Here is a 14929-nt window from a genome sequence, read left to right on the forward strand (position 1 = left end):
CAGACAGTGAGAATACATTGCCTTCCACAGTTTCACAAAAGTCCACTAAACCAGTTAAAATCAAATTCAATATACAATCAGTGACATACAATCTAAACTTAATGGTTAACAGACAGCAATCGATTTGTGTCCAATTAGAATGCAATTAGATGTAAAACATATGTCTGTGCACAAACCCAAGGATTATACAAGAACACGATTCCATAATAATCATATTTAGACTGAAACGTTCATTTCAAATTAACATAACCCAGACTGGAGTCAAAGTAATTCAGACAAGTAAGGTCAATTAAAGAAGAGGCATGAATGATAATTCCTTGTTTAGTTCCCACAAGGGGCATCAGTGCGCAAGCTTTTTTTTTTATCCCTGTGAGAGCAATCTGTCTCGACCACCTCCGTTCGTGCACTTATGTGCAGATTCCTTGCCGAAAAACATACGGAGAAACATCACGGTTAGACGCCATTAAAGGAGATTTAAGTTCCTTGTTGAAAATGTGCCTTTTTGGTTCACGATTCGCGATCCTGTAACCGTTTCCCCACGCAAACAAACCACAAGGACATTTTAACGAGTAAATGACAGATTTCGATCTCCAAGCGCTTGCACCTTTGACTGCAATGCGTTAATTTGTATTTGCATGTGTTAAGTAGTCCACTTCAATCATGGCATGACAATTGGAATACATGTGACAGATAATTACCAGGTTTAACAACTGGTAGAAGGCGGTTATTAATAAGTGACTGCAGGGGAAACTGCAAGTGTAATTCTATTGCTTGTTGTCTAAAGTGGGTAATTCACTTTCTATTATACTGTATCTCTCCAAGGCAGTTTACTTTACAGTCAGGTATTTAGAACGAGACAAATTTGAGATTCTGAGCAGGAACTTGACAAGCATTGCAGAAAGATGTTCGCAACGGATTTAAATCAAAGGGTTTCAGAGCCTTAGGGTTATCCAGGCATACAGAAAGGTGAAAACACAGAGAGAGCTGTTGAACGAATATACAAAAAAAACAGATGCATTCATATCTGTCTCAGCCCTTCATTGTTAAAAATCACTGGCATGTATCATCTAGCGCCCACACTTAAAAACTCAGTGCCAATTGTGCACACAAAAGATCTACGCATGCAGAGGAGTATTTAACAAATCAGATATGCATTTGGCTTCTGTAGGTCATTTTCCATTAGTGGCTAAGCCTGATAATTATCCCTTTCATAATTGTTCCAATTACAATGGCTTGGATGAAGGTGGCACACTTTAGACATGCACATACGAGCGAAACAATTACAGTAAAAGGCACAGCCGCCGCAGTCAGATCTAAATATGTATCGTATTTGTTGAAAAGCCCTGTGGTTTGAATTATACGGTGGAAACTATTAGCAAACTGTGCACACACTTTACACTTTACAATAATGCACAGGGTGATAAATTCCCCTGTTGCTGGACACCCTAACATTTGTAACTTTGCTGTTTGTTGCTTGTGCTTTTTTCGGGGGTTGCACTCACACACATACATGGAATGAGAGGTGATTGAGATAGATTACTCTTATTAAGAGGAGTTTCATGGACTCACAGTTAGTGCACTGATGCCCCCGTGGGAAATAAACGTAGTTCTGTCAGGTTGGGGAGCAATGGATTGGCTTACAAATTGACCTTGTTCTACATCAACTATTTCACATGATTTCTACCTTCCCAGTAGTTTTGACTCCGATGTGCTGGGTACAAGTCACAGTCACCATGTTGAAAGGTGTCTATGACTTTTAGCAGCTACACCGAAGTCTTGGATTAAAACTCAAACAAAACCAGTGCTATGTGCAACCCAAGGAGATTATCTACCTGGACAGCAGACTCGAACGGTTGGTTCTGAGAAGTCCAGTAGAACTGAAAACAAACCCTTCTAATGACAAGTATGTTGTGAAAAAGAAAAAACTCCATGGAACAGTTAAAGGCTACGAGAGTTTGCCCAGGAACGAGCCCCATTTGGGGGAATTCAGCATTTACCATGGCGAAGGTCAAGCGATGTTCAGGTGCAGCCCCAACGCTGGGTTTAATCAAAGAGCAAAGTGAGATGAGAGGCATCAAGGTCGATAATACATGTCCTGCGATTTATGCTCCAGTGTAATTTGACAGGGGACTCTGCCAATCAATGGCTAATCTCAGCGTGGTACTGGCAAGGGATTCAACCCAATTACAGGCTGAACAGTGAGGGAAGCGTCACTATAAACAACCACACAGCTGCTTTCTCAGAGGTCACATATTCTACACGCATCATCCCTCTGCCTATCTTAAACCACAGTCCTGGCCACCACTGTATCATCTTTGACCTGAGAACAGGAGCCCCTTCTTCAGAAAGGTTGAGGGTTCGAGCAATGACCTTTGGCACCACAGCAAAGCAATTGTCTTTGGCATGGGCGAGACATTCTGCCCATTACAGCTCATGGTTTTTCAGTCATTCTCCCAGGGCCCTGAACTACACCCGTGTCTTCTGCTCCTCAATCTAGCTGAGCTTGGAGTTGCAGTTTAACAGGATTATTGTAAAAAGGCCCAATTAAGCAAATTCAAGTTCAGGTAAGTATTGAATTCAGTAAAGCAGAAGTCACAGGGGTTCTTCAGGACCGGAGTGGAGAACCACTTCGCCGAGTGAATCAATCGTGGTGTCCAAGTGGATTTTGAGAGATCCTTGTCTCTGTAGCACAGCTTGGCAGTTTATTCTGGGCACTAACAATGTTATTCATCACCGTTTTTTACACAGACAATTACAGCCAAGCAGCAGCTCACGAGGAGTCTTTGTGGACATTGAAGTAGACTTTAAATGGGGATTGTAGGAAAACACGGCTACTGACAACTGGATGAGAAAGACAGAACTAATACTCTCCTATCTGTAACCTTCTGCATATTCATAGAATATATATATATATATATATATATATATATATATATATATATATATTTATAAGAAAACATATATGTAGAATCGTGCTATGGCAATGCCAGCGCTGTCAGTCTTGTCAACATTAATGTCTGCAGCACGAACACACAATGATTTAGCAGCTGAACAATACACATGCGGTCTGTGAGGTCAAGGAGAGTGCTGAGTCAGGCTTGTCTGTTTCCACAATATCCGTGAGGATCATTATCCGGCAAGCGCTTTTTACGAACAGCAGCCGTAACCAGGCAGTGTGCCTACATACTGCAGCCTCGCTTCACAATTAAGCGTTTCCACAGCGCTGGGCCGGGGGTGAGTTAATGGCACGCTGGGTTTAAAGATCTCTGCCCACACACGAGTCTCCCTTCAGCCGTTCACAACCAAGAGGAAAACGATGCACACACACTGCCATTTAAATGTGTGGAAACCAGTCTAATTAGATTGCTTTCCTTTTCGGGTATTAGGTATTTGACATGATTATTAATTATTATCATAATTATGATTTTGGCTCCCCGAAAGCAAACTGAAAGAATGCTTCACCAGCTGCTTTAATCCTTGCGTACTCAGCCCAGTGAGATCTTATTAAGCTCCAGGTTCGCAGAGGGAGTCTGCAGTTAGATGGGCAGCCGGAGCTGGATTTGCTCTTTTGAATCCTTTCTAGGACATAACTGACTTATAATCGATTTATAATATCCGATACACAGCTCTGTCCACCGAAAAAAAAAAAAAAAAAAAAGATGTGAACAAATAATAGCAGAGCGCTGAGAGATCAGGTTAGTTCCCTGTACCTTTAACAAGCTCTGTGTAAATGATACAATGCGCTTGCTTCGCTCCCAAGTCTTTGATAACTTAAACATTTGAAACTGACCACTGGCACGTACCCTGGAAATGAGCTCCCCCACCATGCCGGTCCAGCTGCCGTTGGTCTCGGGCACGCCGTACAGGCCGTCCCCCACCAGCCGGATCTTGTAGTTGAACTTGAGGATCTCGGCCAGCTCATGCAGCATATCCACACAGAAGCCCTCGTAACGCTCGTTGCCGTCGAGCTCCTGGTGGTTCCTCCGCAGCATCACGTAGGGGTTCTCCTGCAAGGAGACTGGCATGTGTCGTCACCTCAGAAAGGAAGAGTCAGAGCCGTGACTCCCCGGGGTCTGTCTCCCTCGCGCTGCCCTCACCTCCAGCCCCGGTCACCTCCCTGACAACCACCACCCCCTGTTGATTCATTCCTGGTTAACTAGTTGGGAATGACATTTGATTCTTGCCATGCTTTCCTATAGTATGCATTGTAAGAACAGACAGTGCAGCCATTCGTGTTTAAAGGGCTTTGTCACGTCCTGTTCAGTTGTTAACACCCTGACTTAGCACCTTGAGCCTAATCCTAAAACAGTATTTTACTTTCTTCTCTGACACTAGTGCCTTTGCCCAGACTAAAAGCAGCAATGAAAAGCACCGCTTTCTTTCATTCCCATGAACAACTAAATCGTTGTTGTTTATTTCCTTTGGGTTGGTTTGGCAATTGGCCAGACTGCACTAAACAACGTGATACAATGCAATACAACATTGACACTTAAATATTGGTTTTCATGAAAAACACCCCACAGCTCTGTGAAAAAAACAGAATATTTATATATGATATGTATTAATCATACATTAGAATTCACAGGTCAGCAATACAAAACAGAAAATAACAGATTTTCAAAGTACCTGCTAAAGACTGAAGTCCTTTGCCTTCCCAAGGAGCAGTGTAGTACAGGCAGCCAAAGCTCAAGTATCTTCACAAACTGAATACCGGGACTTAGAGACTTCTCTCTGATGATTACCTAATGCACCATTCTCCAATTTATTTCAAAACATGAGCACAGACAGGGTTCGGAAACAATACCGTCCCCTCTGTCAGCGTCCTTTGCTTCAGCTGTGCAGATACGTAGTCCTCTGTCAAAAGTCTCGGGCAGCGTTCGAAGTAAACACGGACCCATCTTATAACAGCTAAGAGTCAGCTGCAGTTGTGTGTTATTCCCTTGTGCATACGCCGCCACTCACAAGGAAGCAGAACGCGGATGCAACACACCGAGGAAGGCAGATCGCAAGTTATATCATATTTAAATACATTTGTCTCTTCTTGGCACTCCCAAGAGTAGCAAAGGACCGACCAGCTGAAGGTCAGCGCTTCCCGACTTCCTTACAGCAAACGGAGGTGCAGAAACAGTCGATACTTCGGCAGTCTTGGAATGATGTATCCTTCCTCCAGCCAATTTTACAGCCAATTTGTAGCAACAAATTAGTTATTATACCTGCCATTAATTATACAGCCTGGCATTTGGCAGCTTCAGTGCTATTCTTTAAGTGGTAATAATGAAAGCCTCAGCAAACATTTCCATAGCTTTGATTACAACAACAACGTCTTCACGGCCCCTCCATCCGCCCGCCTGACAGTCTTCTCATTTCCCAGGGCTTATATATTTATTTGCACTTTGCTCCAGATTTTATTATTTGCATTTCCACACCAGGCTGAGGCTCAGTGAGAGAGATAGGCTTGGGCAATATCTGAGGATAAATGGAGCACTTCGTATCATTTCTTTATGTGTGTGTGTGTGTGTGTGTGCACGTGTGTGTGTGACTATCCTATTAACAGATGCATGTTGGGACTGTGATTTTCAAGAGTTACTATGGAAGTGAAAATTGACCTGATAAAATATTGTCAAGATGAAGCCGGGGAAGTAATTCAGGGTTGCACAATGCTCTGACCTCCATCGCATGCGACTCACATATTCAGCTGCACAGGAGAGTACGTGTGAAAGCTAATTCTCACTCTAAGCAGAAACAATAACACACACAGCACAACTACACTTAAACGGACAACCTTCATTATATAAATGACTCGAGGATGAGCACGGAAAAGATCACCATGCCTTTCGCTTTATAGTTTGAGCTGTGCGGATAGGGCAACGTTTTATTTTGGTTTAGGCTTTTTCATTGCCCATGTTCTAAGCATGAGGTTAATTTATCTACCTTTAACCCCAAATATAAAAAATACCGAGATGAAATCCTCATTAATCTCCTCCCCAATCTTTGCAGGCGAATATCCTTGTCTTTAAAAAACGAGAATAAAATTGATGGCCGGGCGGAAAATGGAAAGGAACTCATTAAAGTTTAGCTCTACCTTCGGATTGAGGGACCAGACTAACTTGGCTCCCCAGACCACGGGCTCGGGCACAACCCTGTATAAATGCAAATGCACTCATTCATTAACTCATTTAACCATCGGCGCGCATTGCCTCTCCTGCCCTGAACTGACACTTCAGATGTGGGGCTGCGAGGAAAAGGCGCAATATAAATGTAAATTTCAGTTCCTGCCGCGTGGGGAAAGAGGGAAGAAAAGTGATGAAGGGCAGCCTCTGGAAGCATCCTGCGAACAGGGTTTATTATGGAGACAAGTACAATGGGCATGTTGCACTTCAGGCTGCAGGTTACGAGTGCGGAAGGTGGAGGGGGAGAAACTCATAAACAAACCCTTCTGGAGTCAATTAACAGGTCTCCATTGTCCGACGGCAGGAGGGAGAGAGAGAGAGAGAGAGAGAGAGAGAGAGAGAGAGAGAGAGAGAAAGAGGGAGGGAGTGGGCAGCTGGAGTTAATTAAACGTTGACCGAAATGCCGGCTACCTCGGCCGCTGATTGATGAGCGTGAAGAGAAAGGAACTGGGCTTTTATTTCCCTTTAAAATGATGTATAATCAGGAGATTGCATTGGAAGGGACCGTCTTGTCTTAAGGGCTGTTTTTAGAAAGAAAAATTAGATCCTGGAAAACAAACACCAGAAAAAAAACCTGCATTGCTTCATCAGTCATAATCACACACTCCTGCCCATCAATCGATACATGGTTCACTGTTTATTAGCCAAAATAACAGCTGGCACAAATCTCTCCTTACCCACAGTCTCCATGGTAGAGTTATACTCTTGCTTCCAGGGAAAATTAAAACCCACACATGAACTTTGGAACGAGGCCCACACAAAGAAAGTCTTTCACTTATTTAAAACGATTGGATCCAGCACAAGGTAGTAAAGTCAACTCCTCTCATCACGTTTGATTATTTTCCATTTGCAGATGCATCCCTGAACTCGGAGACAGTCCCCAGCCAGATACCTGCCTCTCCAGACTTCTGCCTATATTTAACAAGGTATTTGCAAACAAAGTTTTTCTCACTTTGCAGAACAAGTGTTCCACGACGTCTTTGAAAAGAACAGGCAACCTGGCTTCCATACGGCCTGGTTCTGGTGTGTGTTTGCTTATGTATGAGCCAGAGTTTTCCCCCCGTTCTCCACTGCTCTGTATCTGTGCTTCGGAGTACAAAGCCCGGTGCGTCGGAGGGAATACGGCGCTTTGGTGAGCTCTCGGGAGATCTGGCTCGCTCCCCTCGCTCCCCCAGCTCTCAATCGCACTGTCAAGTAGGAATCTGCTGTCAGAACACAGATCTGTCTCGCTCGGCATCCAAACCCCGGGGGATTCCCGTCGGTACACAGCCAGGCGTAGTTACTTTTTCATCTGGAAACAGACGCGGGAACACAGCTCTTACTTAACAGATAGCATTGACTGCTTCTTTGCCAAGTCTTGCCTGTTGCACAAAACCCCTTAAGTTTCGAAATATGTGAGCACAAAGCACCTCAAAACATGGAAGTCAGTACAGCACTTAAGGGGAAAGCTGCAGTATTGACTCCAATGTGTTAAGGAACTTTGTGCCACATCCCTAAATGCATGAGACTTTGTAGATCAGTGGTCTCCAACCCTGGTCCTGGAAAAGCCCTAATCCACTAAATCTTATAGGTCACCTATAAATACTGGGAACTACCTGCAGCTCCTATAGACTCAAATGCTCATTTTATTTGTTAATGGTTTACAAGACAGGCTTATTATTTCTATAGTAATAATTAAAAAAAGTAATCAAATCACGTGGAGAGCATTGGACAATTGACCACTTCTTGTAGGAATATGGGAATGAAAGAAAGAGTTCCCAACTGTTTAGTTTACTTTAGCTTTTTGGGCTTTTAATTGTTTATGTATCTTTGACTTTCAACCAGGGGTTTTGTTAAATAACCCAGAGAGTCAGCTTCAAAATCACGGCTGGGCGTTTTATTCAAGACGTTTTGTGTGAAGAAGCACACACAAGTAAACTCCCTATTTTTAGTCCACAGCCCACCTGATTATCACCCTGAGGTCTTTGCTGCACCGCTGAGTGAGTTGAAACAGTCTTTTGTTAGTTTTCAATAGCTGAGTTATCTTTCGGGAGTTCGAACGCCAGAATCGATATCCTTTAAAATCGTCTCTGTTCGACACTGCGGAGGTTTGTGTTCACAGCCCCCTTTTCACATCTGAAACCGAGTCCACCTCCGTGCAGGTATGGCCACAAAAGGTCTGTCGCGAACCCGCGGCTCAAGGCTCGGGCATCTTCTTGCTGTACTCGTACACTCAGTCATGCAGCGCCTTTCATTCCATGACAGTTAAGCCCCCAGATGTAACTGCTCAAAACACATCACTGAGAGGCTCGAGCCGGAGAGTTTGACGTCTACCGCGACAGCCCCCCGTGTGCCGAGATTGTGCCGCGCTTAGCCGGAGCAGATAAAAAAAAAATAACACGCACCTGTCAAAGTCATTTCTGTCTGGCCTACTCCAGCGTCCTCACTGTGTTTGTCTATCTGCTGGATGCCCAGACAAGACTGTATATCCCTGCCTGACTCCCCGGCTCCGTGGCTGGGATTAATCTGCTCCAGCGCAGGACAGCCAGTGACAGGGCTGCTGTTTGCACTCTGAAGATAATGGAATCGTCTCTCAGACCTTTCTGTGCATCAAGTTGCGCTATTGCTCAGGCTTAGCAGGTGATAGTCTGCCGAATACACTACAGCAGTAGTCTGTTACACAGTGATTCCACACAGCCTGCCACCGACCCTTTTGAGCGGCCAAATCAGAACGGACGGATGTACACTTCTGAATGGGCATCAATTACAGCCTCGATGCAGCTGAGCTCTCTGTATGCAAAGTGGAACGATGCGCAATAGCAGCTTGGGAATTTCGTCCAGAGCTCTGGGCGGACATCTGAACCGAGTGCTGGGTTTCCGCAGGCAGTTAGTGCTGCCGTGGGGATGAGTCACTATTATCCGACACCGAGGGAGGCGAACGGCTCAGACAACAAACACACAACCAAGTAATAAAGGCAGTGAACTGTCTCACACGGGGGTAGAGATCAGGACAGAGAAGGGGTTTCTGACACAGGCTACTCTAGTTCATGTCTTACACGTGTACCAACTGGAGAGTGCTTTAGCTGTAGGAGGAGTGAGAGTACAGCTCTCTGGAAGTACAAACATAAATCAAATCAAATCAAATCAAATGGAACAGAAAATAGACCTATTAATTGGCACATCCCTTTTTCAGTGAAGAGATCTGATTGGGTCATTATTTATCATCTTCTACTGACTGATTATTATGTTATGTGTAGTACAATAACGGTAACACATTGGGGCACACATATCACATGTAGAAACAAATTGTTACCCCCATAATGTAGTAACCGATTAATAACAGTATGTATAACATGATAATAACTAGGATCTACTCATTACAAATATGTTATTAACTCTCAGGAAATCTATACATCGTACGGTCACTCAATAAAAGTTCCTGCTGGTCTCCGCTAAGATTTAAACTCGACCACAATGGCTAAAATAGTGCTTTGTTGGGTTCGTTGCTCAGTTGTTAATGTGTGAAAACTGGCGTCCAACTGGTGTTAAAGTTAGGACAACATTTCATGGTTTATTGTGGGATACAGGTCCTGGTAGGAACAGTCTGGACGTTATATTTGAGTTCCTAAGAAATATTTTCACCAAGTTTTGCTCTGGAATGCATGTCAGGATTAAAATGTGATGGTGAAACTTTGGATTGCACTAGGGGAAGGGTTACATTTCCCAATAAACATAGGTCTGAACTAGTGTCATGCTTTTGTTTATAACTACTGAACAATCGCCTACTAGCGGACGTTACCGAGGAATACCAGAACCAAATAATCTCTGAACATTTTCCAGTGCAACCTGAACACTCCCAATTCAGAGCACCTCCACTTTGTAGGTTTCAACTGTTATTCCAGTACCAGCATTACATCACACTCAATCCTACAGAAGACCAGATGAACTGTCTGTTTCAGTGTTTGAGCATCATGTTCTCTGTTCATGCATGCTGTGTTTATTTTCTCCCACCTCACTTGAGGCACTGTGTACCGTATTGCACTCTGCAATGTTCGACATGTTCTGCTAAACCACTTGGTGCAAGTTCTGCCCTCTTGTTTTTCCTCTTTTACAATAGCTTTATAACGCACAGTTGATTTGAACTGATCAGACAGTACAGCAGCACAGCAATCCCCACGCTGTGGAATATGCCGACTTTCTAAAGACAACCTGGTGAGAGCTGGTGCAGCTCAAAGACTCCGGATCGACCGAGACAGCTTCAAACTGTCAGGAAAGAGACGAGGCAATGGCGAGAACAGCGTTCATTTCTCTGTGGGTTCGGGAGCAGCGAGAGAATGGTTTGTTTCGAGGCAAACTTAAATATTAACATCCCTAATAAAAGTTTAGCCCTGTTTGTCTTCGCTTCCGCTTTTATCTCTAAACGGTTCTCGTCTAAATCTTTTATGCAGTGTATTTCTCGTTATTAACATTCATTAACATCGGGAGATATGCAAGTCGAAGCCTCTGCAGTCGACGCAGGCTTGGAGTTTTGCTGAGTCTACACGAAACTGAAATATATTAGAGTTATAAAAGATTCACATTAGAGTTGTATTAAAAAAGGCTCATTTTTGGAGCTGGATATGTATTGTTTCTCCTGTTATTAGAATTCATGAGACAACCAGGAAAAACTGAGAATAATATTCTTTCACTCTAAATTGTTTCATGGATGCAGTATATTTTATGCTTTACAATAATCTTGGTTGTATAATTATTTGTCAAATACATGCTTATAAAACCTATGCAATTCTACTTGTATACATATAACATTACAGTAATATGGCACTGTGAAAGCACAATAAGCTGTAGGTACATATAAGATTAACAGAGCAAAACTGCGGTAAAATTACCATAGGAAATCACCTTCCTTAACCCCTCTCAAGGAAGATGAAACACACACATTGTAAACCGCTTTTTTCCTGGAAAGCCGAGGACTCGGAAAGACGGAAAAAAGGAAACTACACTGCCCACTGACCCTCCAAAAAGCCCCCTTCCCTGGCCACAGTGGGCGACACAATTGGGGGAAACATCTGTGCGCTACCTGTATGACACTGCTCCTTCAAGCGCAACCAAACAAAGGACTGCAGTCTCCACAACACCGTCTGACACAGGAGAAAACGTCAATATAAATAAAGAAAGGAAGGAGGAGGTGAGGGAGAGAAGCCATACTTACTAAAATTGTGGTGATGACAAGTGTGGTGTTGAAGAGGGTGTCGGAAACGTTGAGTGTGTGCAGCTTCTTCTCCATGGACAGTCCCTCCTCTGAGTGCCACTGGCCGATCTGCAGGGACAGACGAGGCAGGACAGGGGGAATCAGAGGAGAGAACACACTCCAGCTTCTGCTGGGAAGGAGGGCTGTGGTTAGGAGGTACTACCTTTATATATTTATATTTATATTTGCTTTATATTTTTCCTGTAATCTGGTAGGTGAGATCATGGAAAACCCACTGTAAAGCACAGGAGAGCAAAGTGAAGTCACGGCGAGGCACAGGGAGCTATTGCAAACCATGGAAAACCAGGGCTTTCACTTTTCACAGCAGGCCAAGGCAAGGGTCTAATTACATCTGACAAACTGCTGTCATTTATTGCTCAAGGTCTCAGGATCGAGCCCTCCCCTTCAGTATGGTCAATAGACCTCGGCGGCCTGCACTCATTCATGCATAGACTGTGCCCTTTCAGACATCATGTATTCTTCGCTCTTTTATTTGAGATTTGTGGTGGGTAAAAAATGTATTAAACATTTCCTTCTCCTTGTCTTTATTTTTAATTACTGCAGTCCGGAACTACATTCAAACCGCTTTGCCAGCTCCTCCCTCATTGATCCGCACACGTACATTTCTTTCAGGGTCTCGGCTCATTACGGAGGAACTCTTTTAATGAGGCGGCGGCACGAGGAAGTGCGGGGGGCTGTGAGGGGCAACGTTGCTGAAGATCACGCTCCTGACAGAGTGACAGGGGGGAACGACTGAAAGGCGCTGTAAGTTTGTCAGTTTTTCACGGCGTTCATCTTTTACAATGAGCTGCGCCAGTTAAACATCTTGGTTAGGCTATAATCCAGCACCTACTCTACTACCGAATCCCAGGCCCCACTCTGCTAATTTTCCGTGTCCCCTCCACTGATGTTTTCTTTGCACACCAACTCAATCGTATTTTTTTTTAACTACTAATCATTGTATTGCTTTGCAATTCATTGTCTGCTGCTTTCCAGTCTTCCACTTTGTGTCCTTATGTAACCACTCAAGTTGCATCATATAAAATTAAATACATATGATATTGCTAATTAATGATTTAGAGGAATATGGAGTTTAGTCAAAACAGAGTAGTTTTTCAAATGTGAGAATCGATTTAAAAACAGCTTTGTGAACTGGCTTTCCAGTGTCGTACGGGGGTGTTACAGGGAGAAAAAGCTCAGTCTTGATTACAAACGCAGTGAAGTACAGAATCATGAAAAGCCTTGACACATATTCTGCTTCTGAAAAGCTCCACCTGGTTTGATTGACGTTTTGGAAGAACACAAACGCTAAAAACAGCTGCGGTGTCGCAAAATGAATCAGGCACTTATTATGGATAAAGCCTTTCAAAATTACACTCCTGGTATTAAGAGAAAGAAAGAGGGCTCTGACAAGTCTAATAATGAAAGATTTCTGTATTTCCAATACTCCATCCTACGCTCATAAAACAAAAGCACCACGCTGTGTTTCTTGCCTCACAAAAAACAAACAAAAATCGCAATGTATTAAACTGCATGCAGTTATAGAATAAAATAAAATAAAAAGCATGCATCATACAAAGGAATGTTACATGCTAATTTAGATTAATACTGTTATTAACCTTTTATTTTCACATTTACTGAACACTGATATATCCCTGCAGGTAGCATTCAAGCTGACTGAACTGAATTAAGACAGAGGGTGCCAATACTTAGGACTGCAACTCCACTCAACCGTTCACTGATCCATCCACTTGCTAACGAGGCCCGTGTGTCTTAATGAAGTGTGCAGTCAGAGCGCACAGCTGGGAGCGCCCAAATGACCAACAATCCCACAATGCCAAGGGACCGATCCCCTTACATGGGGGAGGGTTTCGTGTCCAGGAGAGTGACGTCACTATATCAAGTCAGTAAAACTTAAACCGCTGTGGTACGTTAACCTCAGCTTTTCTGGCGGTTAAAATTAAAACAACAACTGTCACTTAAAACTATGATTGAAACGGGTCCTGGTGCAGGAGAAAGAGAGAGAGAACGAGAGAGAGAGAGCTGGTGTCTGCAGGGTCTGCGAGGTGCCGATTATAGAGTTATAGCTAAACCGGCCGAACAAAACCAACAAGGAGAACGACTTCCATTCCACAGCACGGGAGAAGAATAGGCCTGGGCGTTTGTTTGTCTCAGGAGATGGAGAGAAGGCATCTGCTTCCCTCCGCAGACAGACTTGGCGCTCTCATCGGGACTCAAAGGGCCCCGAAGCTCCCACAACTGGGGATTAGGTGAAGGACAGCTATGCAATTGTCCTGTTCTGCATGCAAGCAACACACGTGACATACACAACAGACAAAGCAAATACATCAACAAGTTCTCTCTCTCAAAAAGTTTTCTGCTATTTTAATACCTTCCCCTGAATGGAATCAATCTTATTGAAATCCCTGCTCTGCCGTGGTCAACAAGCACTCATTTGCTAATTAAACACATGCGCTCTGCCAACTGTTTAAAAGCTATTTTAAGACTTTTGTTGTGGGAAAAGCGAACAAGGTGCAAGATCCACAAAACCTGGCTGCTATTGAAGATATTTCCACTGAATTAAATCACTATTTATTCCCGGCAGTATATCACAACACATGCACAATATCAATCTGTAATAAGTTATTAAGAATCTAGCTAGTTTTGTTTTAGTTTGCTTGCCTTTTCTCCTTAACGAAGTCAAGGGCCTCAATGTTGGTCCGTTTTATTCCATCGTTATGCAATAAATCACTTAGACAAACAACACACTTGTTCACAAACTCCCAAGGAGAAAAGCCATGGTCACTTCTCCATTTCCACTTCCTCTTGTTGGTGGTCTTCACTAGAAACCTGATGTGAAAACTTCGTTGAGCTTAAATGAGCTTAAAAGACAGAAACAGACTCAGTTCAAGTAATACAGCATCTTCTTAAAAAAAAAAAAATCAAGGGAAAAAAACTCCCCAATCAAGGTAATTGTGAGTAATTGAGTGAAATGCGGACCAGCCCGAGCTAATTAAACACAATGATGATTAATAAAGGCCAAGTGATTTCTTTAATTAATCCCTCAGGACAGGCATCTATTAAGATCTATGTCAAAGCGCAGCTCATTTTCTTACAATTAGGTCCTAAAGGACAATTCTGTGTTCATAAATCTTCGCCGTTTCTTCAGCTGAAGACAACTAGTGCTTCACGAAACGCCGGCTGAGCAGAATTTTAAACCAACAGAAGGGAACCGAGTTTGGTCTAAAGTGAGTTTAATTCTCTTTCATAAATCTAGTTGTGACAGCCTTCCACATTGCAGTCCAAGAGGGCAGGAATACTAATATTCTCCTTATATTAACTTCTCTCCCCCCGGCATCTGGACCTGTCTGTGACACATACGTGTGTGTGTCTGATAAGTGTCTAATGACTTACGGGAAAGACGGAAAAAGCAGTGGTTGCCCCGTCTTTACTGGGCAAAACAACCAAAAATATCTCTCACTAAATTGATACGCTGCGGTGTGGCATGAAATCAATAAGCTTTCTTAAAATA

The 14929-nt window shown here is 43.3% G+C and overlaps 1 protein-coding gene across 1 annotated transcript in view; it reads right to left on the reverse strand.

Moving 5' to 3' along the window:
* The window catches only part of grik4 (glutamate receptor, ionotropic, kainate 4), a 342628-nt gene that overhangs the window by 28926 nt on the left and 298773 nt on the right, over positions 1-14929 (reverse strand). The window contains exons 12-13 of the mRNA XM_066710250.1: positions 11359-11466; positions 3804-4007 (exon numbers count right to left, since the gene is read on the reverse strand). Of these exons, the coding sequence (XP_066566347.1) occupies positions 3804-4007; positions 11359-11466 (312 nt within the window). The remainder of the gene's footprint in view (positions 1-3803; positions 4008-11358; positions 11467-14929) is intronic.

Source organism: Amia ocellicauda, chromosome 1 (genome assembly GCF_036373705.1).
Source record: "Amia ocellicauda isolate fAmiCal2 chromosome 1, fAmiCal2.hap1, whole genome shotgun sequence".
Classification (NCBI taxonomy): domain Eukaryota; kingdom Metazoa; phylum Chordata; class Actinopteri; order Amiiformes; family Amiidae; genus Amia; species Amia ocellicauda.